The sequence below is a fragment of the Pseudorca crassidens genome, chromosome X (assembly GCF_039906515.1).
Source record: "Pseudorca crassidens isolate mPseCra1 chromosome X, mPseCra1.hap1, whole genome shotgun sequence".
Classification (NCBI taxonomy): Eukaryota; Metazoa; Chordata; class Mammalia; order Artiodactyla; family Delphinidae; genus Pseudorca; species Pseudorca crassidens.
The window spans coordinates 43,571,306-43,598,319 of NC_090317.1; the positions used below are offsets into that span (position 1 = coordinate 43,571,306).

The window sequence follows — 27,014 nt, forward strand, 5'->3', positions numbered from 1 at the left end:
GAAGAAAGTAAAGAGAAAGAATTGGGATGTCAGCAGAGCCAGCAGCCGTGAGTGTCAACCCCAGGGCACCTGACTTCTGTCCACCTTCACCTTCCTGAAAGCCTAGAGGTCTATTTCTTCTTATCTCTGAATTCTCAGAATTCACTTTTTGATGAGTAAAGAAATTTTTAGTTCTGGTATAGTCTAGTCATTGTACTGAAAGCACCTCTAGTGGGGGAGGATAGATGACCTCCCTTAGGACCAAACTGGAGACACTTGACCACACAACTTCACTGCTACATCTATGCTACAAGAGCAAGCCTTCAAGTTTACCAACATTTATGTACTAGAATGAGCAGATGCCACTGCATGTAATGCTGAAAAAGAGGCGAAAAGCTAAATGCCTATCAATAATAGCTTATGGCTTCCTGGAATTCAATTGTTTAATATATTGATCTTAGAAAGAATAATGTAGCGTCACATATACTGAGAAGAAACCATGCTGGCACTAATAATAAAAGAAGTTGCAAAACAGTATATAAGATAGGATACCTGTATTTTATAATACATGGAAATGTATTAGTATGAAATTAGGGTATTTCTCACAAGTAAACGTTTGTAAGAAAAAATAGATTTAAAATAATTACCTGAAAATTCCCATTAATCACTCCTCTACTCCTCCCAGCTCCCTCCTATCCCCATGCAACCCCAGCACTCACTTCTGAGAACACTAGAGGTTCATCCCAGATGGGGTGGGGAATGCCTGCATGATGTCCTGCTGCTGCTGGGAGAGGGGTGCATGGAGCTTGAGGTGGGTATAGGCAGTGGGATGGAGAACACACTCTGGGTCTCACTGGGGTCGGCATCCCTCACAAACAGCTCGTCATTCACGATGCACAGACTGAAGGAAAAATGGGCCCTCAGATAACTGGTGGATGGACACCCACACCCCCAATACTGACTCAGCTCCCACTGGCACTCAGCAACCAGATTCCTTCCACGTCCCTCCTGTGTCTGTCTCCCAGGTTCCTTGACTGGTACCTCTGCCCCTCCCCACAGAGGCCACCTTTGGAGAGACTGTCTACCACCTTCACTTGATTTATAGGTTCATCCCCAACCCAGGGGCAATTTCGCATTTACCCTTTACCACAGTGCAAGGGGTGGACAGTCTGATCCCCATTCTCAGAAGAAGACACTGAGTCACACAGAGGTCATGGGAATTGACCAAGGTCACACAGCGAGTGAGTGTTGGGTCAAGGAGTGAACGCATAGGCCGATTCCAGAGCCCACGCTCTTCCTAACCACTAGGCTACACTGCTCCTGGGATCTCCCTGCTGGCTTTCCACAATACTGAGTAAACCTAAGGTCTTTGCCACCACATTCCCACGCCCCTGAGCCCAGGCGGGGATGGGCATTCACGCCCACCACAGGGCTCTCACCTGCAGTCGTGGGCAGGGGTAGCGATGAAGGTCCGGGTGAAAGCATGCACACAGCCCTGAGAACTTCCTTCCACTTCAACAGCAAACAAACAACAGTACCCCTTACAGCTGCACGTGCTGTACACGCTCACACAGCGGTCCCCAGTCAGGGTGTGACTGGACACTCATGCTGAGAGGGCAGTTGTTCACGGGGGCCAGGGTGTTGGGTATGGGGAGGACAACTATAGGAGCAGTCTGCACCCAGTGACAGGGTCCCTGACGACCACTACACAAGTTCACGGGGATGCATTTTTCACAGCCGCCCAGGAGGTGGATACTACTACCCCATTTTGCAAATGAGGAAACTGAGAGGTTCAGTAATGGCCCAAGTTCTCAGAGTAAGGATCTGGGATGAGAGCCACCAAAATCCACAGCCTGTGTCCCCAACGCCCAGGGTGTGCAGGGCAGACAGGCATGGACACAGCTCAGACCTGGGTTGTCTGTGGGAAGCCTGAGGGCAGGAGAACACAGTGGGGAAGGGGAGGGGAGAGGAGGGGAGGGGAGGGGAGGGAACAGAAGGGAATACAAGGGGAGGGAAGGGAAGGGAAGGGGAATGAAAGCGAAGGGAAGGGAAGGGGTCAGGGACGCTGGGTGGTTCTGGGTGTGAGCCTGGCCAGGGGGAGGCAGCAGTGGGGCATCTGCGCTGGGGGTCTACACACACTCACCTTCCTTGAACACCCCACTGACGGAGAAGCAGAGCATCGTTTCCTGAAAGGGAAGAGCCCAGGCGCCCAGTCACCACCTCCACCTCCCACCCACCTGCGGCTTCCTGGGCCCACGCGAGGGAGGAAGCAGGCGCTCACCGTCTGGAACCACGTGTCCACCACGAAGGAGCTGAAGGCATGCTGAGTCTTGGGCAACACACAGAGGGTGTGCACAATGACACGTTTTGTGTGCTTCAGCAGCTGGACCCGCAGGTCTGTGAGGGGAGGGGAAGCGAGCGAAGGTCAGGGGCTGCCACGCCCTGGGCCCTATGATTGACCCCTTCACCGCCCTTTCCCACCCAGTCTTCCCATGACACACTCACAGGGGTCCTTGAGTTTCTTCATATTCCTGCTGTCCTTGAAATACTCGCACAAGCTGCTTCTAGGAGACAAAGAGCAACAGTGGGTGGTGGGTGTTTGCAGGAGCTGGCCTGTGTCTGCTGGGGGGCCACACGGCCCAGGAGCAGAGGCTGTACTGTCATACTCACGGGGCTGGGTCCTTGGGGTGGAAGGGAATCGTCAGGGAGAAGCAGGCCTCCTCGTGATAAGCACCTGCGAGAACCTGTCTGTCTCCATAGTCATAGATCAAGTAGTACCTGAGGGGGAGCAATGAGGACAGTCTATCTCTGTGGTCTGGACCTCAAATGAGACTTGAAAACTCCCCTGAGCAGACCTGTGCTCAGGTGGCCTCACCTGTCCTAGACCTGCCCCCCTTGCTCAGCTTCCCAGAGATACTTACTGCTTCAGGAATTGCAGGACTAGGCTCTTCAGCTCATCAGATCCAAAGTAGCTTCCCTGGAATCAAAACAGTCCTCAGGACCATGGCTGACACCCCCTTCTCAGGCACCACTTAAAACCCGGCTTGATCCTCTGTCCTCACCTTGCAGCTTGGTAAGCGCTTGCAGGCTTCAAAACCACACTTAGCCAGTGGGGATGTCTCCTGGTCATCCTGGGGAAGAGAAGAGGATGTCAGCAGTGCAGACCAGGAGGTGGTGCTAGATGATCAGAGAAAAGGATGGGCCCAGGAGGGTGAGGGTCAGAGGTCAGGTGTGAAAGGGCCCTGGAAATTCCATGGGCAGGACTACAGTTTGGATCATCACCGTGGATTCCCCAAAGCCTATGAAGAATGTGCTTGAAGAAGATCCAGAGCGTTTGTCAGGTTCCCACAGGGACTGTACCATCCCCCTCCGCCCAGGACTTTGAAGGGTCAGTTTCAAAACTGTAACTGGGGCAAGACCTAAAGGGGTTCAGAGTAGTATGTGGGTGCTGTCAGTGCCAGTTAGAGGAGTCAGTGAACAAGGAATACACTTACCAACGTTAGTAACTTGGGGAACAATTCCAGGATGGAGCTGCCAAAATCAAGACAGAACAGAAAAGTCAGTGAAACTGTGGCGGTGACCCTCTTCCTCATGGGAGCAAGTACACCCACACCACAGCGTCCCAGGCTTCCAGGGCCCTGAACACGTCCCCCATCGACTGACACAGAGGGAGGGCAGGCCCTCCCTCCCTCCCCGCCTCCCTCCCTCCCTTCCTCTCCTTCCCCTGGGTAGCTCCCCCGCAGACTGCCTGGACTCTCTTCTCCAGTGCCACAGGGACCAGCATTTCAAACCCATGTTGCAGGGCTTCCTTCCCCTCCCTTCCTGCCTCCAGAGCCCCACTGAAGGCTGTGGAGAGAAGAGGGAATGGGGTGTGTGCCCGAGGCTCTGCTACCTCACTGGCGGTCCAGCACTCTGCCAAGACCTGGACCAAGACCTGGACTTCCCCCTTGGATGGCCCAGGGTCCTGGGGCAGGGAGGTGAGTGAGGTGGGGCTCAGGGAGGGAGATGGAGGGGGATGAAGACAGAAAGGGAGTGAAGGTACGAGGGGATAGATGAGAGAGACATATGGGCCTAGACACAAGGGAGAGAGAGAAAACAAAGGGAAGGGAAAGAAGCTTTCCCGTGGTGGGGGTAAGGGAAGAAGAGAGGAGAAAGGGGAAATGGCGCCCCATTTGCAGCTCTTCACCTGCCCCAGAATGGCTCAGACACAGCACGTAAGAATGTAAAATATGCACATGTTGGGCTGGGGGCCCACTGGGTGCTGGTTGAAACTTTGGCAGCTTTGTGATGCAGAGAGGAGAGCATAGGGCCTGTAGTCCTCCCTGAGGTCCACGTCAGCTGCCCCTTGCAAACGGGCACTTTCGGGAGTAGCTCAGGCTGCCACCGGGTAACAGAGGATGCATCTGACCTTATGTTGGTTGACATATCAGGGAAGGTGGTGCACAGGGGGTTTCTGTCTGCACACATCCCTTCTGGCTCCAGCCGCTCACCCTTGTCCATCTCCCCTGCAGACTCCACCTGTGATTATGAGGAGGAACAACATGGGCCAGAGAAACAGAGCCAGGATGGCCGTGCACCCCTAGTCGCTTCCTTTTCCTACAAATCCATTTCCCTTCCTCTGTCACCACCACATGCGCCTTCCCACTTTCCCTTCAAAGACGGATCTGGGTACCACACCTCACCTCAGTGTTGGAGAGGTTCAAATTCTTGGTGTTGGAAGCATTCGGCATAGTGTTGGACAGGCTGTGCAGCTGGTAGGGTTTCTTATTGCTCAGGTCCAAGGCCAAAAGCTATGATGAGGAAAGAGTTAGAGTGAGGACCCCAGCAGGGGACACCTGAGACAAATCTGCCTCTTCTACCTAATCTCTCCCACCATCACCACCTGCCCCAACATTGGGTCTAAGGTCCTCACCTTGGGCGTATTCCCTGGATGGATCTGCAGGGAGGCGGCCACGCCAGTTCTAGGGTTTCGTGCCATTCCAGTATCACGGGTCATCAAGTCTCCAGGAAGACAGAAGGAGGGAAACGGGGACTGAGAGGCTCCTGGCTGGTACAGCTCCAGCACCAACCCCTCCCCGAGTTACCATTCCTGAGTATCCCTTCCAGCTAGACCCCTCTGCCCTCACCTGCTCTACAATTACTGCTGTAGCCATACCAGGGTCAGAGCGGACTCTCTGGATGTCAAGAGATTGCTGGGAGGCATCATATTGTTCCTTCACGGGCAGCTGCAGAGTTAGGGATGGGGTTCAGGGGCTCTGAGTCTGAGGTGGTGATCGGGGGCAATAGGTGGGTCTGGCTGTGAGTGCACAGGTTGTGTTGAGTCTGCATTACCTTTATCTGCTCCACCTTTTCTGACCTCAGCTCCTTCAGCACAGAGTGGGGTGCATCACAGGGATCAACAAAGATAGATATCTGTTGAGAACACAAGAGGGGCTGGGTAAGCTCCAGGAAATCTGAGCCCTGGGATCAAGCAAGACCATGCCCCTGTCCTGCCCTCTTGCCCCCAGCTAGCCCTGCTCATGCCCTTGATACATACCCTTTCATTAGCCTCATTGTAAATCTTGCCGTTGACATTCTTCAGTGCGAAGGCAATGTTGGCATTCTCAACGAAGAACTGGGCCTGCATTTTCTCATAGTGAAACTGTAGGGAGAGTGACAAGAGAAGCACAGTATGAGACCAGAGCCATTTCTCATCTGGGCCTGCCATCTACCCCGTTTCCTCTCATCGGCCTCAATGTCCTCTCTTACTTCGACTGGGGTGAAGGGGACACTGCATTGCTTCTGAATCAAATTCAGCAGCCACTTCTCATCATATTTAATACCGAAGGGAATCTAGGAGCCAAAGAAATAATTGGGGAAAGAAAAGTGATACAATGGAATCCAAGGTTAAGATAAGACCCAGCTGTGTCTTGCTTTAGGACCTTTTTCAGGCTTTAGGTACTTTCTTAAGATAGGACAATATCTGTTATCGCTAACTTTTACACCAGACAAGGACTTCCTAAATACCCTTTCTTTCCATTTAAATACTTTTCCTGAAATAATCGACTTCATATCTTTCACATGTGCTTACTTTTATAAAGTTCTAAGAGATCCTACCTAAGGCAGACTTGGCCCGCCCCTCTGACGAGGACCCCAGAGACTCAACCTCCTCCCGCACTCAGCTTGAGCCAAACTGTGTCTTCTGGTGTGGAGTTGCTCCATCTCCTTGGCAGTAGTTTCCTCCTTTGCTTTTAGACAGCCTCTCCCATGCTCCCTGCAGTCAGTCTGCTCCCTTTATATTGCTTCTCTGAACCTGCCCTCACATGATCTAGGAAGTTAACTCCTAGGAATAACAAGACAGATTACCAACTCCACTGCCACGAGAGGAAAAGTTCCCAGCATCTCTACACGCGCCCAACATGACTCTCTCTGTCATCTTCTTCTACATGTTAGGTCCATTTAGCCAGCACACTCACTCTGATCTTGAACCAGCTCCCCAAGGTCTCATCCTGCCTGCTTCTCTCCATTCTTCTCTCTGGAGGCTTTTGCTCTGTCTCCTTGCTAACATGGGTTTCGTCTTGTTCCTGAAAATTGCCTCTCCGATGACAGGATGGAATGGCATAGGGAGCACTGTGGGGAAGTGGAGAGAAGAATGTGGTCCGTATAGTCTTGGGAAGTCTTCCCTACATTTTCGCCAATGATAGCAGAGCTACAATAAAGACTGCTCAACCGTTAACCTGATCCCATCATTCCTCACTCTTCCAGGTTAGAGAGAAGAATGACATATTTAACTACAAGGTTTTGTTTTTCACTGGTTGATACTGGTCAGCCATGCTGCCTCGTCACTTACTATCTTGCTTGGATGTCCACGTGAGCATCACTTCTTAGTGATTCTCTATATTGCTGCTGCTGGGAAGTGGCCTGTTGAGACCAATAGTTGTGTCTCCTTTGGTAAATACCCCGGCATCTTGCTTTTCTTTGTAAAGTGTTCACTTGATCAATGTTCTCTGAAATTGAGAACAACACATCAATGGGCCCAGTACCAGAAAAATTCCTGGGAAGGTTCTCACGGCTAATGAAGAAATATCACTGGCTTTATAATCTAAAGAGAAATGTATCACAGTGCTAAAAAAGGCTTAGAAACTTCACTGTATTTCTGCTTCTCAGGAAATGAGAGGTGGGCAGCATTCACAGCCAAGAAGAAAACAAGCTCAGAGGAAAGGATCTGGACCCAGGGTTTAGTCTGTGATGTTAGTCCCTGCTCTGCTTGGATCCGGTTATGTGACCTGGGACAAGTGGCTTTTCATCTCTAAGTCTCTCTTCTCTGCCCGGCTCTTGGGACACAATAAAACCTACCCTGAAATCTACCCTGGTGTGATGGTTCAAGGGTCAAAGGTGACCTCCCTGCCTGACAGAAGAATTAGACATATGAAGGATAGGTCCGATGAAAAGATCCAGAATGGAGCCTGGAGAGACATAACATGGAGAATACCAAAAGCGAGGGGGAGATAATTAAAGGAGATGCAGTGAACATACCTAACACATGGTTAATGTGAGTCCCGGAAAGAACGGGAGGGAAGAGTGGAGAAGTGGTATTTGAAGAGATCTTGGTTGAGAAGTTTCCAAAAGTAACAAGATATCAACTCAGTGTAACAGTATTATTGTAATAGGAGATAAAGTATGCTTTAAGGAAAAACAGTCCTAAAATATGCATTCATTTCATCATCATGTAAGAAAAACTCGGAAAATATGTGACCAGAAGACTCAAACTCAAAGAAATGTTACAGGCTCTTCTTTGGGCAGAAGAAATATCCTCCCAGGTGGAGGCACATAGATACAGGAAAGAAAGACTAATGACATTTGTGACTACGTAGGCAAATTTAAATGAGTGTTGACTATATAACACAATGATAGTAATTTCTTCTGGGGATTTAAATACAGAGAGAAGGAAAATGCATGACAATAAATTTGGAGGGTATATGGAATCAAAGTGTCTCAAGGTCCCCTAATTGTCTGAGGAGTTTTAAAGAACTAATTAACTAACATTAGACTGAAACGGCAAAAATGTACATTGTAATCTGAAGGGTAAACACTACAAGAATGGCAAAAGAATGTTTACCTAGCCACATGAGGTAACAATTTAATAGTTATAAAATGTTAATCATTTCAAAGGAGAGGAAAGGCAAAAGAACTGAGAAGGGGCAAAAATAAACATACAGTAAGATAGTATATATAAACCAAATTACATCTACTTTTACATTAAAAATTTCAGATTAGTATTCCAAACAGAAAGACAGCTATTATCAGACTGGACAAGAAACCTTCCATCAAATGCTCCTGAAAAGAGACACATGCAAATTTTAATCATCTAGAAAAGTTGAAAATAAAAAAAATGGCAAAATGTATACCTTTTCCACAGTAACCTACAGAAAGCTTGTATAACCCTATTAGTAAAAGAAAAGGTACACTTTAAAGAAAAAAGCATCACTAGAGAAAGAAGGAGATTTCTTTGTGATAACAGGTTCAATGCAATAAGGAGATATTAATATAAAATTCTAAATTTGTATGCATGTCCTAAAATAGAGCCAAAATATGCAAAGCAAAATCTAACAGAAATAGAGCATGGTCAAATTCACAGTCACAGTGGGAAATTTTAACACAGCTCACTGAGTGATGCACAAAATGGCAGACAAAAACTCAGCTAGAGGGAGAAGGTTTCAAAATGTTACTTAAGTTAACAAATGTATTTAATTGACATAGAACAATGCACATAACAACTACTCATCGAACATTCCAGAATAGATCATATGCTGGGCAACAAAGCAAGCCTCAGTAAGCTTCTATGGACTAATACAATTTACCCTGACTAGTTAATGTAATAGTCAGTGGTAATGGTGGGTTTTCTGCCCCTCCCCCACCTCGTATAAATCCAAGGGATATTAGTTTACACAATCCCACGCCCACCTAGGTGACCCTCCCTACTCTCCAAATCCTAGACCTGAGAAGATCACATGACTTGTGCCTTTTTCTCAGCCAGGGGAAATAATTCACCTCAGCCATGGCCATTTCCATAAGAGGGGAGGTTTTCCACATGGAATCAGGACGGGTGTGTCAGAGCCCACCTGGCCCATTTCCTCAAGAGAGTGGGAAATAGTGAGCCTGAGCCCTCTGCATGCCTTCTCTAAAGGGGGGGTCAGCTTGTTGGGGGTCCTGTGGGTTGGGGTTAGGGAGGGAACCCAGAACCCCTCCTGCCCTGTGGGGATCTGAGGACAAGGTCTCATGCTGACCAACTCACCCATGGGGTGGCCTGAAGGCAGTGATCTGTCACCACCCTCCTCACAGGCTGCTCGTGAAGAGAATCTGTGGGTCTGGAGCTGGAGGTTTGGAGAATATCAGGAAGGGCTTCTGAAGAAGGAGAGTGCAAGCCCCAAACCACTTTGTCAGAGCCACACAAACAAGATGGAGTCCTAACAGGAAGTCCCTTCCCCAAGGGCACAGAGGAGGAGAGCCCTGGGGGCCAGAGGAGACTTAACTTCCTGTAATTACTGCCCCCTGAGTTTGCTACCAGCCTAACACCCAGGGCACTCTCTCCAACTGTACCACCCTTGCAGAGGAGGCCATCTGGAATCAGGAGGCTTAGGGGACCTTGATACTTCTGGTTACAAACACAGGGAGCTCTGTATGCCAGACTCTGGATCAGCTACACTACATTGTGTTCCTTCATTCTGCAAACCCAGATAACTCTGTATGCCAGCTGTAGACCAGACTCTGTACTTGCTACATTGCCTCTGTTCTTTCATGAATTCCTCACAAGGGGACTCTGATATCAGAATCACCAACTTTCCAAGGTTGCTGAGGCTTACTGAGGTGCTGGAGCTTGTCTAGGGTCATTCAGATGCTACCTGGGGGAAGAGAGACTGAAATTGAGCTCCACGGAATGGAAGATGACTTCTCCAAGCACAGATTTACTAAGTTATTGCTGTAGTGTGGGAGATTGTCTTAAGTTAGTACAAAGTAACAGAATTTTCTGAAAATAGTCAAATGGCTGGAATTAACCTCAGCCCACCTCAGAGAGATAATACCAAAAAACAAACAAACAAAAAAAATACAAGAACCAAACAACAAAGAACAGACCTGAAAACTATAATCGAAATAGCAAGCAGAGTTTTGTGGGTCACTGTAATGACAGTAAAAGAAAACAAATCATGTATTTTCCTTTAAAAAAAAAAAATGTCCTCAATGTAGATAGATACTCCTAGTGGTCAGAGCCGGAATTGTAGCTCTGAAAGTTCCAGACCAGAGAGGTTTCAAGGCAGAGGGAAGGAGAGAGGAGATTGGGCTCCAGTGCATCAGTTAGACATTTCTGGAATTTTCCACTACTTTCTGGAATTTTCCACACCATGTCCACAATCCCTTCCTGGATCTCTATGCCCTGAGAAAAGTCCAGCCACTGAGAGAGGTGAAGAAAAATCTGCACATAAGTGTGTGAACATTTGGGGGTAAAAGAAGTGTAAGACAGAAATGCACATACCACACAGATAAACTGTCAAGTCAAAAATTGAAATTTTGGGGCTTCCCTGGTGGCGCAGTGGTTGAGAGTCCGCCTGCCGATGCAGGGGACACGGGTTCGTGCCCCGGTCCGGGAAGATCCCACATGCCGCGGAGCGGCTGGGCCCGTGAGCCATGGCTGCTGAGCCTGCGTGTCCGGAGCCTGTGCTCCGCAACGGGAGAGGCCACACCAGTGAGAGGCCCGCATACTGCAAAAAAAAAAAAAAAAAAATTGAAATTTTTTTATTTTTTATGAAACAGTGTCATGTGAACTCTTTGATAACATGGTAAATATATGTGAACTTTTTTGTTAGTTGCTTATTCGATATTTTCGAGTGTTCCTCTCAACAAATTAGCCTAATCACAAAATATTAAACATTAAAAATGTATACTTAGAAAATAAAATCATTCTGCGCCTTCCATCTACATGATCCCCTCGCCCTGACTCACAAATACCCAAGATATCCAATGTAAGAGGATTGGTGCACATTTTCCAGATGTGTTTCCCTTTAGGTGATGTGAATACCTGACTTAAAGCATTTGTGTAGTTATGTAGTTCTATACATATTCTTTTTAAAGTTTGCAATTACATAAGTAATTTTATGCAAATTCATTTTTTCACTTATTATGACATCTTCAGATTTTCATTTCCTCAGTTAATAGTTTGTCATCTTTCCAGAGGTTATTGGAGAAGCATTTTGCTTCTTAGGCGAATTATTTGCAATTTTTTGTCCCTTTCTCTACTGATTAACAGAAATCATTTTGGTTCTTGCACATGAGTACAAAATCTGTAATAATGTTTGAAATGTTGTCTCCCAAATTTCCAGGCTTTTAGTTTTTTTCTTTTGACAGTACAGAAATTGCTTTAATTTTCATGGATTTTTTTACTTTAAAATAATGCAGCTACGACAGAAAAGAAAATGAGAAATACATAGGGTAGCATCAAATACTAGTCCACTGGGAATTCTAGCCCACTGGGAATTCTAGATTCAAAGCCTTGAGGGTGGGCTTCCCTGGTGGCGCAGTGGTTGAGAGTCCGCCTGCCGATGCAGGGGACACGGGTTCGTGCCCCGGTCCAGGAAGATCCCACATGCCGTGGAGCGGCTGGGCCCGTGAGCCATGGCCGCTGAGCCTGCGCGTCCGGAGCCTGTGCTCCCCAACGGGAGTGGCCACAACAGTGAGAGGCCCGCGTACCGCAAAAAAAAAAAGAGAAGACATACAGATGGCAAAGAGCAAATGACAGTATCACCTCACACCAGTCAGAATGGCCATCATCAAAAAATCTACAAACAAGGCTTCCCTGGTGGTGCAGTGGTTGAGAGTCCGCCTGCTGATGCAGGGGACATGGGTTCGTGCCCCGGTCCGGGAAGATCCCACATGCCGCGGAGCGGCTAGGCCCGTGAGCCATGGCCGCTGAGCCTGCGTGTCTGGAGCCTGTGCTCCGCAACGGGAGAGGCCACAACAGTGAGAGGCCTGCGTACCGAAAAAAAAAAAAATCCTTGAGAGTTTCAGGGCACAATGGAAAAGGGCTTTAGACCAAAATATGTGAACATATGTTTGCTTATAGGAGATACCATGTAAAGTGCTTCTGGCCTAAAATAATTCTGTAAGTCATCATTTTGTGGCAAATGAAGATTTTGTGGCAAATGAAGCATTAAGGGCAGCCCACGTACATTAAAACTAGTGGCAAAAACATTTCTTCTGCCTCTCCCTCCCATGGAGGGGATCCCATGGAGGGGATCATTTTCTCCCCTCCATGGAGGTTAACTTTCCTCTGCTTCTACCTGGGCCCCACATGCCCAGCACACCCGCCCCCAGACAGTTCAATCCCTGTGGCACTCCAGGCTTAAGGGAGGGTATTTTATCTCCATCATGAACTTCCAAGACCAAGACATGGGTGAGAGGGTTGTTTGAGTACCCTATCTGCGTGGCATTGACACCAGGGGAATTCAAAACTGCATATGTGACCCAAAAAACCTTTTATCTGTTACAAATTTATTTGAGAAATTGAAGGGAAGTTAGAAAAAGAAAACCTTGTCAATCCCAAACAAACATGTCACATAGAAAGGAATGCAAATTATAGGAAAAATATTTTATAGGCAAATGTTTAATATTCACGTACATAAATAAATCTGATTAGTAGTAAGAGTGTCTTTCAAAGTCTATTGAAAAAAATTAAGTAAGATCTATACATCACAAACATATAAAGATTAAACAAGTAAAAAAACAATTACAAAAATATGTAAGTGTGTACATATATTTACATATGCACATAAACATACATAACATGAGGAAAAGTGTATACATACTGTGAGAAAAATTTGGAAGAATATATATATCATGTAAACCTGTTTATATAGTACTGTACACAGAGAAATATATCTGGGGAATATAAACTAAACTATCAAGGATGTACATCTTGCTCTGTAACAAGATGAAAATAATATAGAAAAATATTTTTTCTAATACACATTCTTGCACTTCATTAGTTTATAAAGATAGCAGTTTGAAATCAGAAAAATAACTGATGTAAAATTTTATAGCATAGTAGTACATACCTGGTTGGGAATTTCACTACAAAAATAATAGGTGTGTGGATTAACGGTATATTTCTACATCTATATGCTTTTTCACATTACTTTTGTCTCTCAATTACACACATATAGGTTGCCCATCATAGTTGGGAGGGAGAGGCAGAAGAAATGTTTTTGCCACTAGTTTTAATGTACGTGGGCTACCCTTAATGCTTCATTTGCCACAAAATCTTCCAGAAATGTCACTCTGAATGAGAACTGGCTCCCTCCATCCTTCCAAAGATTCCTGCTGAGTGATGTCTAAGCTGCAATTCTAGACACGTGGACCATGGACAACAAAATGTGGTTACTTAAGTCAAAGGGATTGAAAATGGAGCCAGGAGGCTAGTAAGGAAGTAGGACTTACATATTTCTACCCCCAAATGCAACATAAACCTTTGACCTGGCCAACCTGAGACCGACTGGAACTTGTTTTCGTTATTCCCTGGAGACCAGAGCATGGCGACCAATCTGGTGCCTCAAGTGACTGAATGCCTGCCAGCACCAATCATAGTTCTGTAAAGATAACCTATATAACTTCTCTGGAATGTCTTTATATGTCACCTTTATAAACTCTTGCCATTTTTGTTTCCCTATGAGCACATTTGAGTTGCTACTCAAATCGGTGCCTCACAAATTATAATTCATAAGACCCTAAGTAAAAGCTATTTTTCTTATCTGCAGCCTTCTGCATTTCTTGGTTGACAATATGTTCACCAGTTATCATGGACCGCCAATTTCTGAATTTCCTCCAGTGGAAAATTTGGGAAGAGGAAAGAAAAATTTATTAAAAGTTGCTTGCATAGTGAGTGGTGGAAGAACACGTAAAATAAAATCATACTCAAATTGTTTTACCTAACGACTTTCTTCTTCTCCATGGTTTCACAGATAGAAATCATAGTAATAATATAGGACTCCTCTTAGAGGGCTGGTGGTCAGTAAAGGCCTGAGGTGGGAGCAAGGAGGGCAGAAGGGGTTCAGGTACTTTCTACAACTGTCCTGTTAAGTTTCACAAAGTTTCTCCCAGCGTGACAAACTTCTGGGTAAGGGATTGCCACTCTGGATTTTCCAAATGGATGAACCAGGTTACAGGGTATTTCCTTCCTGTTATATCTGGCTAGTCTCCACTCTCTCCTCTTCTGCTGGCTAAAGCCTCCTTAGGCTCAGATCTCAGCTTAAACTTCACTTCACGTGAGAAGTCTCAGACATACCCTACTGGTGTGATTACCACGAGGCATCTAGTAACTCCACCACCTTTACCATCTCCAGACACATGTTTCATGTGAAAGGGGACCAAAGACTGTGAGCTCACAATGTTTCATAGGCTGTAGCATCACACAGTGGACTTAAGATGCTGAAATTTTCAAATATCTTGTCTGAAGAGTTGCCTCAGATTCTCTCTGCCACTTTTGAGAGGGATGCTGGGGACACAGGTCAGTTCAGCAACGGAAATGCAGAGTTCTTCCACAGACAGCAATTGGAACGTGCAGTTCAGAGAAACTGAGGAGGCTGTGGATTGATGCTCCTTCCTCTACAAGAGCCCATGAGAGTACTACAACGAGAGGCTGTGATTTTTAGCAGGCATAGTTTTGCATGGCAAAGACCAAATGAACCTTCCAGAGGTAAAATTCCAGGTTTGAAAGTTTTTGAATAATTTGCTGCATGGAATACTCTTAAATATATTTCAAAACATTTAAATGAATTTGGAAAATAGTAAAAGAAAAATTAAGGAAGGAAGCAAAACGTTCCATTAACCCAGGATGAGTTATCATCATTTTTATATTCTCATTAATTATGTGCATAATAGGACACTGGCTTATCTTTTAATCTACACATAACACTTAATCCTTTTGACATGACTACAAACTCCATATTGTGACTCATTCTTTACTGATAAGGAAACCGAGCCTCAGATTTCAGGCCTGGCTGAGACTAAGGCACTTTTGTGACCTTCACTGTCTTGTGATTTCAATAAATCCTGACAAGGACACTATGAGGGGAAGAATCCTCACTCCCGGGATGGGGAACCTGAGGTTTGGGACCTTAATGTCCCACACTGCCCCATGTCATGCTCCTACTCATTGGCTGATTCCAGACTGGAACCCACGTCTTCTGAACCCGAGGCCTTTACTCTTCCTACTGATTCACTCAGCCTTGCCTCAATTATAGATACGGGTATACTTTGGAAATATTGTGACCTTGGTTGCAGACCACAGCAACATAGCAAATATTGCAATAAAGTGAATCAAACAAGTGCTTTGGTTTCCCATTTCTTATAAAAGTTATGGTTACACTATACTGTAGACTATTAAGTGTACAATAGCATGAAGTCTAAAAAACAATGTACATACCTTAATTAAAAAATACTTTATTGCTGAAAGTTGCTACCAATCATCTGAAACTTCAGTGAGCCATAATCTTTTTGCTGTTGGAGGGTCTTGTGTCAGTTTTGATGGCTGCTGACTGATTAGGGTGGTGGTGGTTGAAGGTTGGGGTGGCTGTGGCAGTTTCTTAAGATGAGACAACAGTGAAGTGTGCTGCATCAATGGACTCTCCTTGGCAGAAACGATTTCTATGCACTGTTGTTTGAAAGCATTTTACCCACAGTAGAACTTCTTTCAAAATTGGGGTCTGCTAAATAGACATTTCTCCAAAGAAGATAGACAGATTGCCAACAAACACACGAAAGGATGCTCAACATCACTAATCATTAGAGAAATGCAAATCCAAACTACAATGAGATATCATCTCACACCAGTCAGAATGGCCATCATCAAACAATCTACAAACACTAAATGCTGGAGAGGGTGTGGAGGAAAGGGAACCCTCTTGCACTGTTGGTGGGAATGTAAATTGATACAGTCACTATGGAGAACAGTATGGACGTTCCTTAAGAAACTAAAAATAGAGCTACCATATGACCCAGCAATCCCACTACTGGGCATATACCCTGAGAAAACCATAGTTCAAAAAGAGTCATGGACCACAGTGTTCATTGCAGCTCTATTTACAATAGCCAGGACATGGAAGCAACCTAGGTGTCCATCGACTGATGAATGGATAAAGTAGATGTGGCACATATATACAATGGAATATTTACCCAGCCATAAAAAGAAACGAAATTGAGTTATTTGTAGTGAGGTGAATGGACCTAGAGTCTGTCCTACAGAGTGAAGTAAGTCAGAAAGAGAAAAACAAATACCGTATGCTAACACATATATATGGAATCTAAAAGAAAAAAAAAAAGGTCATGAAGAACCTAGGGGCAGGACAGGAATAAAGACGCAGACGTGGAGAATGGACTTGAGGACACGGGGAGGGGGAAGGGTAAGCTGGGCCGAAGTGAGAGAGTGGTATGGACATATATACACTCCCAAATGTAAGATAGATAGCTAGTGGGAAGCAGCCGCATAGCACAGGGAGATCAGCTCGGTGCTTTTGTCCACCAAGAGGGCTGGGATAGGGAGGGTGGGAGGGAGATGCACGTGGGAGGAGATATGGGGATATATGTATATGTATAGCTGATTCACTGTTACACAGCAGAAACTAACACACCATTGTAAAGCAATTATACTCCAATAAACATGTTTAAAAAAAAATTGGGTCTGTCCTCTCAAAGCCTGCCACTTTTTTTATCAACTAAGTTTATGTAATATTCTAAATCCTTTGTTGTCATTTCAACAATCTTCACAGCATCTTCACCAGGGGTAGATTCCACCTCAAGAAACCACTTTCTTCGCTCATCCATAAGAAACAGCTCCTCGTCGGTTAAAGTTTCATCATGAGATTGCAGCAATTCAATCACGTATTCAGGCTCCTCTTCTAATTCTAATTCTCTTGCTCTTTCCACCACATCTGCAGTTACTTCTTCCACTAAAGTCCTGCATCCCTCAAAGTCATCCATCAACTTCTTTCAAACTCCTGTTAATGTGGATATTTTGACATCTTTCAATGAACCAGTAATGTTCTTAATGACATCTAGAATGGTCAATCCTTTCCAGAAGATTCTCAATTTACTTTGCCCAGATCCATCAAAGGAATCACTGTCTATGGCAGCTATAGCCTTATGAAATGTATTTCTTAAATAACAATACATGAGGGTTAAAACTACTCCTTGATCTATGGGTTGCAGCATGGATGTAATTTTAGCAGGCATGAAAACATTAGTCTCACTATACCTCTACATCAGAACTCTTGGGTGAGCATGTGAGTTGTCTATGAGCAGTAATATTTTGAAATAATTCTTTATTTTTCTGATCAGTAGGTCCCCAACAGTGGACATAAAATATTCAGTAAACCATGTTGTAAACAGATGTGCGGTCATTCAGTCTTTGTTGCTCCATTTACAGAGCACAGAGTAGATTTAGCATAATTCTTAAGGGCCCTAGGATTTTAAGAATGGTAAATGAGCGTTGACTTCTATTTAAAGTCACCAGCTGAATTAGCCCATTACAAGAGAGCCAACCTGTCCTTTGAAGCTTTGAAGCCAGGCATTGACTTCTCCTCTCCAGCTATGAAATTCCTAGATGGCATCCTCTTCCAATATAAGGCTGTTTTGTCTACATGGAAAATCTGTTGTTTAGTGTAGGCACCTTCATTAATTATCTTAGCTAGATCTTCTGGATAACTTGCTGCAGCTTTTACATCAGCACTTGCTGCTGTACCTCACACTTTGGTGTTATGGAGATGGCTCCTTTCCCTAAACCTCATGAACCAACCTATTCTAGCTTGAAACTTTTCTTCTGCAGCTTCCTCACCTCTCTCAGCCTTCATAGAATTGCAGAGAATTAAAGCCTCACTCTGGATTAGGCTTTGGTTTAAGGGAATGTTGTGACTGTTTTCATCTTCTCTCCTGAGTACTAAAACTCTCCCCACATCCGCAATAAGGTTGGTTTCCTTTCTTGTCCTTTGTGTGTTCACTGGAGTAGCACTTTTAATTTCCCTCAAGAAGTTTTCGTTTTAATTCACAATTTGACTAACTGTGTGGTACAAAAGGCCTAGTTTTTGCCCTGTCTTGCCTTTTGACATGCCTTCCTCGCTAAGCTTAATCATTTCTCTTTGTGGAACTTATACTTTGAAGGGGAAGAGGGAGAGAGAGAGAAGGACAGAGAGACACCTGTGTCTGCATAAGGATTAGGGGCCCTAAGAGGGTTTTGTTGTTGTTGTTGTTGTTGTTGTTGTTGAATCTTCAACGCCATGAAGTTTGAGCAAGTTTAAAATTTAATACGAAGGAGCAATCTCATCTCAGATTTAACCCTTGAATTTTCCTACATGTTCATTTCCTTCCTTGTCTTCTTACCTTCTTATTTCACAATAGAGTTAATGAAACACTTTCAATAAACAGGATGGTTTATAATATAAATTTTTAGTTATTAATAGTTAAAGAATGGACAATTGTGTCCAACAACGCTAGTACTTCTTGGATTTTTGCCTCTCAGGGAGGCAGCGGGTGGCTGAAATTCTGGGGTGACATGATCTGAGGACTCCTGTCCTGGTGGCTGTGGGTCGGATTCAGAATTTTCCTATAAACGTATTAACATGCGCAGCAGTCCAGGAGCAGCAGTTAGGCAAACACTACGGCTTGCTGCCCTGGTGCCATCTCTCACTGAGCTCACCAGGTGAGTCAAAGGCAAGCCTGTCTTCCCAGCGTGGGGAACTGGGTTAGGGTCTGCTCAGAGGCACGATGTTGGGCAGCTCTTAGGAGCTTCTGAGTCTCCCAAGAAGCTAGAGATCCTTCTGTCTTTAAAACTTTGAACTCAAGGCATACCAGAGAGAGATTTGCTTCCTTCATAAAGATATCTATATGCTCATTAGGAGAAACAATGAAAAACACCTTTCCACAGTGCCTGCCTTAGCCCTAAGGCTCAGCCAGCCCCTGCTACTGAGTGTTGACTTTTTTAAAGAGCCTTTGAAGTTCTACAGTATGCCATATACTTTGGGCAGGTTTTCTCATTCACCCCTCAGGACAGCTCTGTGACACAGGTATCGTGAGTCCCCTGTCACAGATGCCCAAGCTCAGGCTGACAGAGCCTAGGTCACCTGTCCAGTAAGTGGCAGGACGGGATGAGGCTCCTGCCCTCACCCGCCCTAGAGGACACAGAGCAGCCTCCCTTTTAGAAGATGGGCTTCCAGGGCTGGAGAAATGGTCGGATCACATTCCCTGCTATTGTGGCCCCGCGGGTACTCACTCAGCAACCCTTCTGGGTGAGGAAGATGACAGATGTCAGGTGGCATCATATCCACCTCCATTTTTGTTCTTTTTAAGTGAAAAAGCGTGTATTTGGAAAGAGTAAAATATGAAACTGTTTACTATGATAACAGTTCTATTCGGAGAATTTCTATTTATGTTGAAGCAGTTCCATCTGCTGTTGACTGCAAATCTATGTCGCGTGCACTGATTTATCTCTTCCCTCATTAATGTCTGCTGATGTACTTTGTGGACTCTACAGAGGGTTCCTACCAGCGAACACGTGTTAACCCCCATAACCCTACAGGCTGTACAGGCTGCCTAGTCCTTGTCTCACACACTCTGTCATCCCCTGTCAGGACACAGAACACTACTGTGCAGGCTGCCCACACCACGATCCAAAGCCCCATCCTCTCTCAGTCACCTCCTTCCTGCCCTTTGCCTGCCCACCAACTGACAAGTTTCGCTGCTGCCACTTGGTGTTCCATCGTGTGCAAGCTCTGGAGTATATGCTTTCACAATCTTCATTTACACCTACCAGTGTTTTCAGACAGAATTAGAATCATTCTGTACATATATTCATAGGCTGAATGTTAAGGGAAGGTACTGTATTTTTCGTTGCTGTTTGAATAAACTTATTTGTAAGAAATTTGCAAATGGCGGTTTAGTGCCACCTGGTGACAGAAGCCTGAACTGCAACTCGAACATTGCAGGACAGGAAAGTGGGAGGGAGGGGCTGTGGCAAAAAGCCACAACAAAGAGCCTTTTGGAAGTCTGGGTGTAAAGCGGGGAATTCCTTGGGTACAGCTATACTAATTGCCTTTTTCTGGACATTGCATATAGATAGAATCATATACTATGCGGTCTTTTGCATATTTGGCTTCCTTCACTTGGCATAATGTTTTCAATGTTCATCTATGTTATGGCATGTATCAGTACTTCATTCCTTTTTATTACCAAATAGTACACCACATTTTATTTACCCATTCTTTAATTGGTGGACATTTGGATTGTTTCCACTTTTGGCTGCTGTGAATAATGATGCTACATACATTTGTGTGCAGGTTTTTATGTAAAAATATGTTGTCATTGCTCTTAGCTGTGTACCTAGGAGTGGAATTGCTGGGTCATATGGTGACTCTCTGTTTAACCATCTGAGGAACTGCCACACTGTTTTCATGACCCTGACAGTCTTGAGGAGTACAGGCATAGCGTCTTATTTTTCTTGTGATTAGCCTGTGGTTGTGGGTTTTGAGAAAGAATACCACAGAGTTGAAGTGCCCTTCCCGTCACATCATATCTGGGAGGACATGGTACACACGTGACATCACTGGGTCACTGGAGATGTCGACCTTCATCAGTGGGTTAAGGTGCTGTTTGCCCAGTTTCTCCAGTGTACAGTAACTGTTTTCCATTTTCCTCCTCTGTTCTTCAGAAGTGAGTCACTAAGTCTGCCCTACTCTCAGAGGTGGAAGGCAGATTTCAGGTTCACTTCACAGAGGCAGGCTATCACCATGTATTATTTGGAATTGTTTGATAAACACAGTTACTCTCATCACCCATTTCTTTATTAATTCAAACATTTATTGATATCCACATGGATTGATGTATATGGATTCTGTAGGTTGTTTTTTTTTCTTACTTAATGGATACATCCCAAAAGAAAGTCAAGCATCATAATTTCTACAATGCAGTAAGAGAATTTTGACTTATCAGTCAGGAAACTGCAAAATAGTTCCCTATACCTACCAATATATTGTCCAAATATGGCATATCACACAGTGCTTTCAGACAATATATTTTCATGGCAGAGCCTGGAACAACAATATAATTTCAGACAATTTTATTCCATACTTGGTAATCCCTTGAGAAAGAAAGAAACAGATAAAACAAAGGTTATTGAAGTGACCATAAAAATAATTATTGCTAACTTTCACTTAACATATTTGCAAAATCCATTTCAATGAAGTAAAATTATGAGATATGTCCGAGAAAATGTGTGCGTCATTTGAAAGCCAATTGTCAAAAGCACAGCCTTCATGTTATCTAACTCTAACTCCATGGAAGGTATGTTACAGCTTGAACTTTTCGGTAACTGATTGCCCTGTAATGTAATTCCTTGTCTGTACCCAAGTATTTGAATTCTGCCCTGTGGAAGGGAAATCCTTTCCTCTTGAGGAAATACCTATCTGTCTCTATTTGAAAACTTATTTCCACATTCTGGATCTACAGTATAAGTGTGACAAATAAGTGGTGGTTGAATTGGCAAGTGTAATGTCAGTGGAAGCGTCGGGGAACACAGCCCTGTTAGATGAGGGATGAAGACAGAGTTGGGAGGGAGGTGCAGGGAGATGTGAACTGAGTGTGCAGAATTCTTGGTAGAACTTCGGTGCGAGGGGAGAATCTATGTAAAGAGGACAGTAACTAGAGATGTGGAGGGGGGATAGGGCTTGAAGCATATTTTAAAATCATCAATTATAAGAAACTTGAGCAGGTTGAAATCTTAATGGGAAGGAGCCATCTCTTCCTAGATTTAACAACTGAGCTTACCACTCCTGCCTTTCCACACTTTAATTCCTTGTTTCCATTCTGGAGAAGCCTAAAACTCAACCAAAGAGATCGTGTAAAGTTTGGTCTTAATGCCTGTTAACTGGATGAATAGATGGATGGATGAGGATGTGTCAAACATGTGCTGGGTATTCACAGATTTTTATGTCCCAGTGCAGAGCTCCTCATGCAGATGACAGAACCCGTGGTGTTGTGTGGCTGAGAGGATGCAGCCTCTCAAGACTGCAAATGATGGCCACAACATAGGAGGCATTTCAGTGTGGAGGACAGGGCTGCGCATCGCAGTTGCTGTGGAAACCTAACGTCATGGTGGCAACCGTGACGACTTTTTAAGGGAGACAGATATAAACTGGGGAAAAGAGCAGCTCCCACCTTCAGGTGTTTGGGACTCATCTGAGGGTGTGGGTCCCTGGTGGGGGCTGGACCATGCTGGTGTGTGGGGAGACAAAGGGATCCACATCCAGGTCACCTCTTTCCCGCTTTGGGGCTTGGTGCCTCTGCTGTCTCGTAGGTAAAGCCATTGCGGTCCCTCCTGGCCCCAGTGAGTGTGGTGTCCTGCTCCAGGGGTGTCCGGGAGCCACTTTCTTTCTAAAGGAGGGGCACAGGAGGTGAGATACCGTTGTGTCTGCCCTTTGCCTGCCCACCAACTGACAAGTTGGGCACTTGTCAGTTGTGCACTCTCACGTTGTGCACCCCTTTTAAGGTGCACAACGTGAGAGTTGCAAGTTAAGTTTTATTTGGGGGAAAATGAGGACTATAGCCCGGGAGACGGCATTTCAGATAGCTCTGAGAAACTACTCTAAAGAGGTAGGCGGGGTGAAGGTCAGTATATATGTGATTTTGGTAAAGGGGGAGTACATGCAATAAAGCACATATTTGGTTTCTTTGCAGGTCTCGCGAGGGTTACTGCTAGTCACGAGGAGCAGAGGTCACCATTAAGGAATTTAGTGCTTTTCTAGATATGAGGAGATGCAAGAATTGGGCTCATAAAATCAGCTCCTGAAAATACCTAACTATCTGAAGACCTGTTCTCCCAGTTTTTCTCAGAGCACAGAGTGCTGCATTCCTGATCTCCACCCTGAATTCCTTTCAGGGGGTGTTGAAGGTAATCAGCTGCAGCGGCAACTGATTTAATCCTTATAGAGGTAGATGGCAAGTGCCAATTTGTAGTTGACACAGGTAATAACGCTCTCTAAGCCTCAGCTTCCCCCCTCTGTAAAATGGGGAGAAGAATGCTTTACCCACAGGATTGCTGAGAACATTGAATGATAACACGTGAGTAAGCTGATGGCCTTATCGTTATTCCAGGCTCATGAATGTCTGCATGGATTCAGGCCACTTCTTATTCGTTTTCCACTTTGTTCTTAGGGTACAAACAAGGAAAGGAGAAGAAATGGGCCTTGTGAGAAGGACATTATAACATGTGCTGAATCTGTCTCTCCCTGTGCAGCTCCTCATGCCAGTGTCTCATAGCAGGTGTCTGAAGGAGGCAGGTTCTGAGGATCTGTGTTCTGAGCTCATAGCAGGTGTCTGAAGGAGGCAGGTTCTGAGGATCTGTGTTCTGATGGCTGCTGGAGCTTCTACTCCAGGTTTAAAGGCAGTGGCTTCCAGGAGACCCCAACATTTACATTTTGGGTTTTCCTACACTGATACTGGTTCCCACGGAGGTCTCTGCTGATGAGTTTTTGCTCTGGTAGGTTGTATTCTCTGTATTCAATTTTGGAGACAAATTCGCCTTGTGACCTCATGTCTCTGATAGATCTGCGAAGAGTTGATTTTTCAGTTTGTTTGGCGTTTTACTTGTTAGGATGGAGTGCCGACTTTGAAGCTCCTTACACGTCAGGCTAGAAACTGGACACCTATTTATTTTTTGATTTATCTATTTTGTTGCATGTGTCAATAGTTTTTTTTTTTTTTATTGCTGGGTAGTAATCCAGTATATGGATATGCCACATTTGCTTTATTCATTCACCTCTTGAGGGACATTTGGGTTGTTTCCAAATTGGGTTTCTCTTAAATAAAGCCGCTGTGAACACTGGTGTGTAAGTCTTGGCATGGACATATGCCTTCTTCCTCTAGAATACATCCTTACCAGTGCAACAGCTGGATCATATGGTAGATGAAAGATTAACATTGTAAGAAACAAACTGTTTTCCAAGGTGGTCACACAATTTTCATTGCCACCATTAGTGTGTGAGAGTTCCATTCCCCACAACCTTGCCAAAACTTGATTTGGTCAGTCTTTTTCCTCGTGACCATTCCCTGTCAGGTGTAGTGGTACCTAATTGTAGTTTTCAATTATAGTTCCTCAATGATGATAATGATGAGCATATTTTCATGTGTTTCTTTGCCATGACTATATCTTCTCTGTTGAAGTATCTCTTGAAATCCTTTGTCAATTTATCTGTGAGTGTGTCTGTATTCTTCTTATCAACTTTTGATTCTTTACTCTGTGTACAAGTCCTTTATCAGATACATGATTTACAAATATTTTCCTTCAGTCAGTGGCTTGCCTTTTCGCAGGATGAGGTTTTGCATTTGATTTTCAGCAATCTCACCTTGTGGCTACAGGAAATAATGGTTGCCTTCAGGGCAAATATGGAAGCTTACAGATCATTTATGAAGTGCTTGAGCTGGGAGTTCCAATCCCTGAGTGCATCCTTTTCTTTCTCCATTTCGTCTAGTGACATTAGGAGCAATCAGCCAATCTCATTTGTTATTTTGCAAAACTTTTTGAAAGTATCATATACACAGTCACCCCACATCCTTTCTTCTTATAAGTGGTTGATTAGGTGTCTACAGTGGAGACATTTGGGTAAAATCTATTCCCAGATCACACCATGGACTATCAGAGCTCTCTTTACTACTGGAAATACAGTCCATAGCACCTTTAAATCTGATCAGATTAGAGAGCCAATTCCAGAAATCCAAGGTCAATTCACAAAACTCATGCTTAAATTTCTCTTCCTTTAGAACCACTTTTGGTACCAAAATCTGTATTAGCCAGAAACAGGACCAATAGAAGCCTGGGGGGAAGATGGCGGAAGAGTAAGACGAGGAGATCACCTTCCTCCCCACAGATACACCAGAAATACATCTACACGTGGAACAACTCCTACAGAACACCTACTGAATGCTGGCAGAAGACCTCAGACCTCCCAAAAGGCAAGAAACTCCCCATGTACCTGGGTAGGGCAAAATAAAAAAGAATAAACAGAGACAAAAGAATAAGGACGGGACCTGCACCAGTGGGAGGGAGCTGTGAAGGTGGAAAAGTTTCCACACACTAGGAAGCCCCTTCGCGGGTGGAGACTGCGGGTGGCGGAGGGGGGAAACTTCGGAGCCACGGAGGAGAGCACAGCAACAGGGGTGGGGAGGGCAAAGCGGGGAGATTCCCGCACAGAGGATCGGTGCCGACCGGCACTCACCAGTCCAAGAGGGCTGGGAACTGAGGCTCGGGCTTTGCTCAGAGCGCAGGGAGAGGACTGGGGTTGGCGGCGTGAACACAGCCTGCAGGGGGTTAGTGCACCACAGCTAGGCGGGAGGGAGTCCGGGGAAATGTCTGGACCTGCCAAAGAGGCAAGAGACTTTTTCTTCCCTCTTTGTTTCCTGGTGCGCAAGGAGAGGGGATTAAGAGCACTGCTTAAAGGAGCTCCAGAGACGGGTGCGAGCCGCGGCTAACGGCGCGGACCCTAGAGACGGGCATGAGACGCTAAGGCTGCTGCTTCTGCCACCAAGAAGCCTATGTGTGAGCACAGGTCACTATCCACACCTCCCTTCCGGGGAGCCTGTGCAGCCCGCCACTGCCTGGGTCCCGGGATCCAGGGACACCTTCCCTGGGAGATCGCATGGCGCACCTCAGGCTGGTGCAATGTCATGCCAGCCTCTGCTGCTGCAAGCTTGCCCTGCACTCCGTACCCCTCCCTCCCCCTGGCCTGAGTGAGCCAGAGCCCCCCAAGCAGCTGCTCCTTTAACACCGTCCTATCTGAGCGAAGAAGAGACGCCCTCCGGCGACCTACACGCAGAGGCGGGGCCAAATCCAAAGCTGAACACCAGGAGCTGTGCGAACAAAGAAAAGAAAGGGAAATCTCTCCCAGCAGCCTCAGAAGCAGCAGATTAAAGCTCCACAATCAACTTGATGTACCCTGCATCTGAGGAATATATGAATAGACAATGAATCATCCCAAATTGAGGAGGTAGACTTTGAGAGCAATATTTATTATTTTTTCCCTTTTCCTCTTTTTGTGAGTGTGTATGTGTATACTTCTGTGTGAGATTTTGTCTGTATAGCTTTGCTTCCACCATTTGTCCTAGGGTTCTATCTGTCCATTTTTTTCTTAAAAAAATTTTTTTCTTATTAATAATTTTTTAATAACTTTATTTTATCTTATTTTACTTTATCCTCTCTCTCTCTCTCTCTCTCTCTCTCTTCCTTCCTTTCTTTCTTTCTTTCTTTCTACTTTTTCTCCCTTTTATTCTGAGCTGTGTGGATGAAAGGCTCTTGGTGCTGCAGCCAGGAGTCAGTGCTGTGCCTCTGAGGTGGAGAGCCAACTTCAGGACACTGGTCCACAAGAGACCTCCCAGCTCCACATAATATCAAACGGCGAAAATCTCCCAGATATCTCCATCTCAACACCAGCACCCAGCTTCACTCAACGACCAGCAAGCTACAGTGCTGGACACCCTATGCCAAACAACTAGAAAGACAGGAACACAACCCCACCCATTAGCACAGAGGCTGCCTAAAGTCATAATAAGCCACAGACACCCCAAAACACACCACCAGACGTAGACCTGCCCACCAGAAAGACAAGATCCAGCCTCATCCACCAGAACACAGGTACGAGTCCCCTCCACCAGGAAGCCTACACAACCCACTGAAACAACTTTAGTCACTGGGGACAGACAGCAAAAACAGTGGGAACTACAAACCTGCAGCCTGCAAAAAGGAGACCTCAAACACAGGAAGATAAGCAAAATGAGAAGACAGAAAAACACACAGCAGGTGAAGGAGCAAGATAAAAACCCACCAGACCTAACAAATGAAGAGGAAATAGGCAGTCTACCTGAAAAAGAATTCAGAATAATGATAGTAAAGATGATCCAAAATCTTGGAAATAGAATAGACAAAATGCAAGAAACATTTAACAAGGACCTAGAAGAACTAAAGATGAAACAAG

General features: G+C 45.1%; 2 protein-coding genes across 2 annotated transcripts in view; both read right to left on the bottom strand.

Moving 5' to 3' along the window:
• Window positions 1-704: 704 nt before the first annotated feature.
• Window positions 705-27,014, bottom strand: part of LOC137217321 (nuclear RNA export factor 2-like) — a 73,803-nt gene continuing 47,493 nt past the window's right edge. Inside the window, exons 13-18 of the mRNA XM_067723981.1 lie at window positions 2,650-2,757; window positions 2,485-2,543; window positions 2,261-2,376; window positions 2,123-2,165; window positions 1,419-1,491; window positions 705-880 (exon numbers count right to left, since the gene is read on the bottom strand). Coding sequence (XP_067580082.1) covers window positions 718-880; window positions 1,419-1,491; window positions 2,123-2,165; window positions 2,261-2,376; window positions 2,485-2,543; window positions 2,650-2,757 — 562 coding nt within the window. The 3' untranslated portion in view covers window positions 705-717. The remainder of the gene's footprint in view (window positions 881-1,418; window positions 1,492-2,122; window positions 2,166-2,260; window positions 2,377-2,484; window positions 2,544-2,649; window positions 2,758-27,014) is intronic.
• LOC137217247 (nuclear RNA export factor 3-like) lies at window positions 2,897-16,983 on the bottom strand. The gene is made up of 12 exons (XM_067723916.1): window positions 16,782-16,983; window positions 6,809-6,965; window positions 6,435-6,588; window positions 5,728-5,811; window positions 5,516-5,620; window positions 5,311-5,391; window positions 5,135-5,204; window positions 4,892-4,980; window positions 4,235-4,497; window positions 3,474-3,510; window positions 3,042-3,110; window positions 2,897-2,956 (listed from the first exon to the last, which is right to left on the bottom strand). The coding sequence occupies exons 1-12, from the start codon at window positions 16,981-16,983 to the stop codon at window positions 2,897-2,899; spliced, it is 1,371 nt and encodes a 456-aa protein (XP_067580017.1).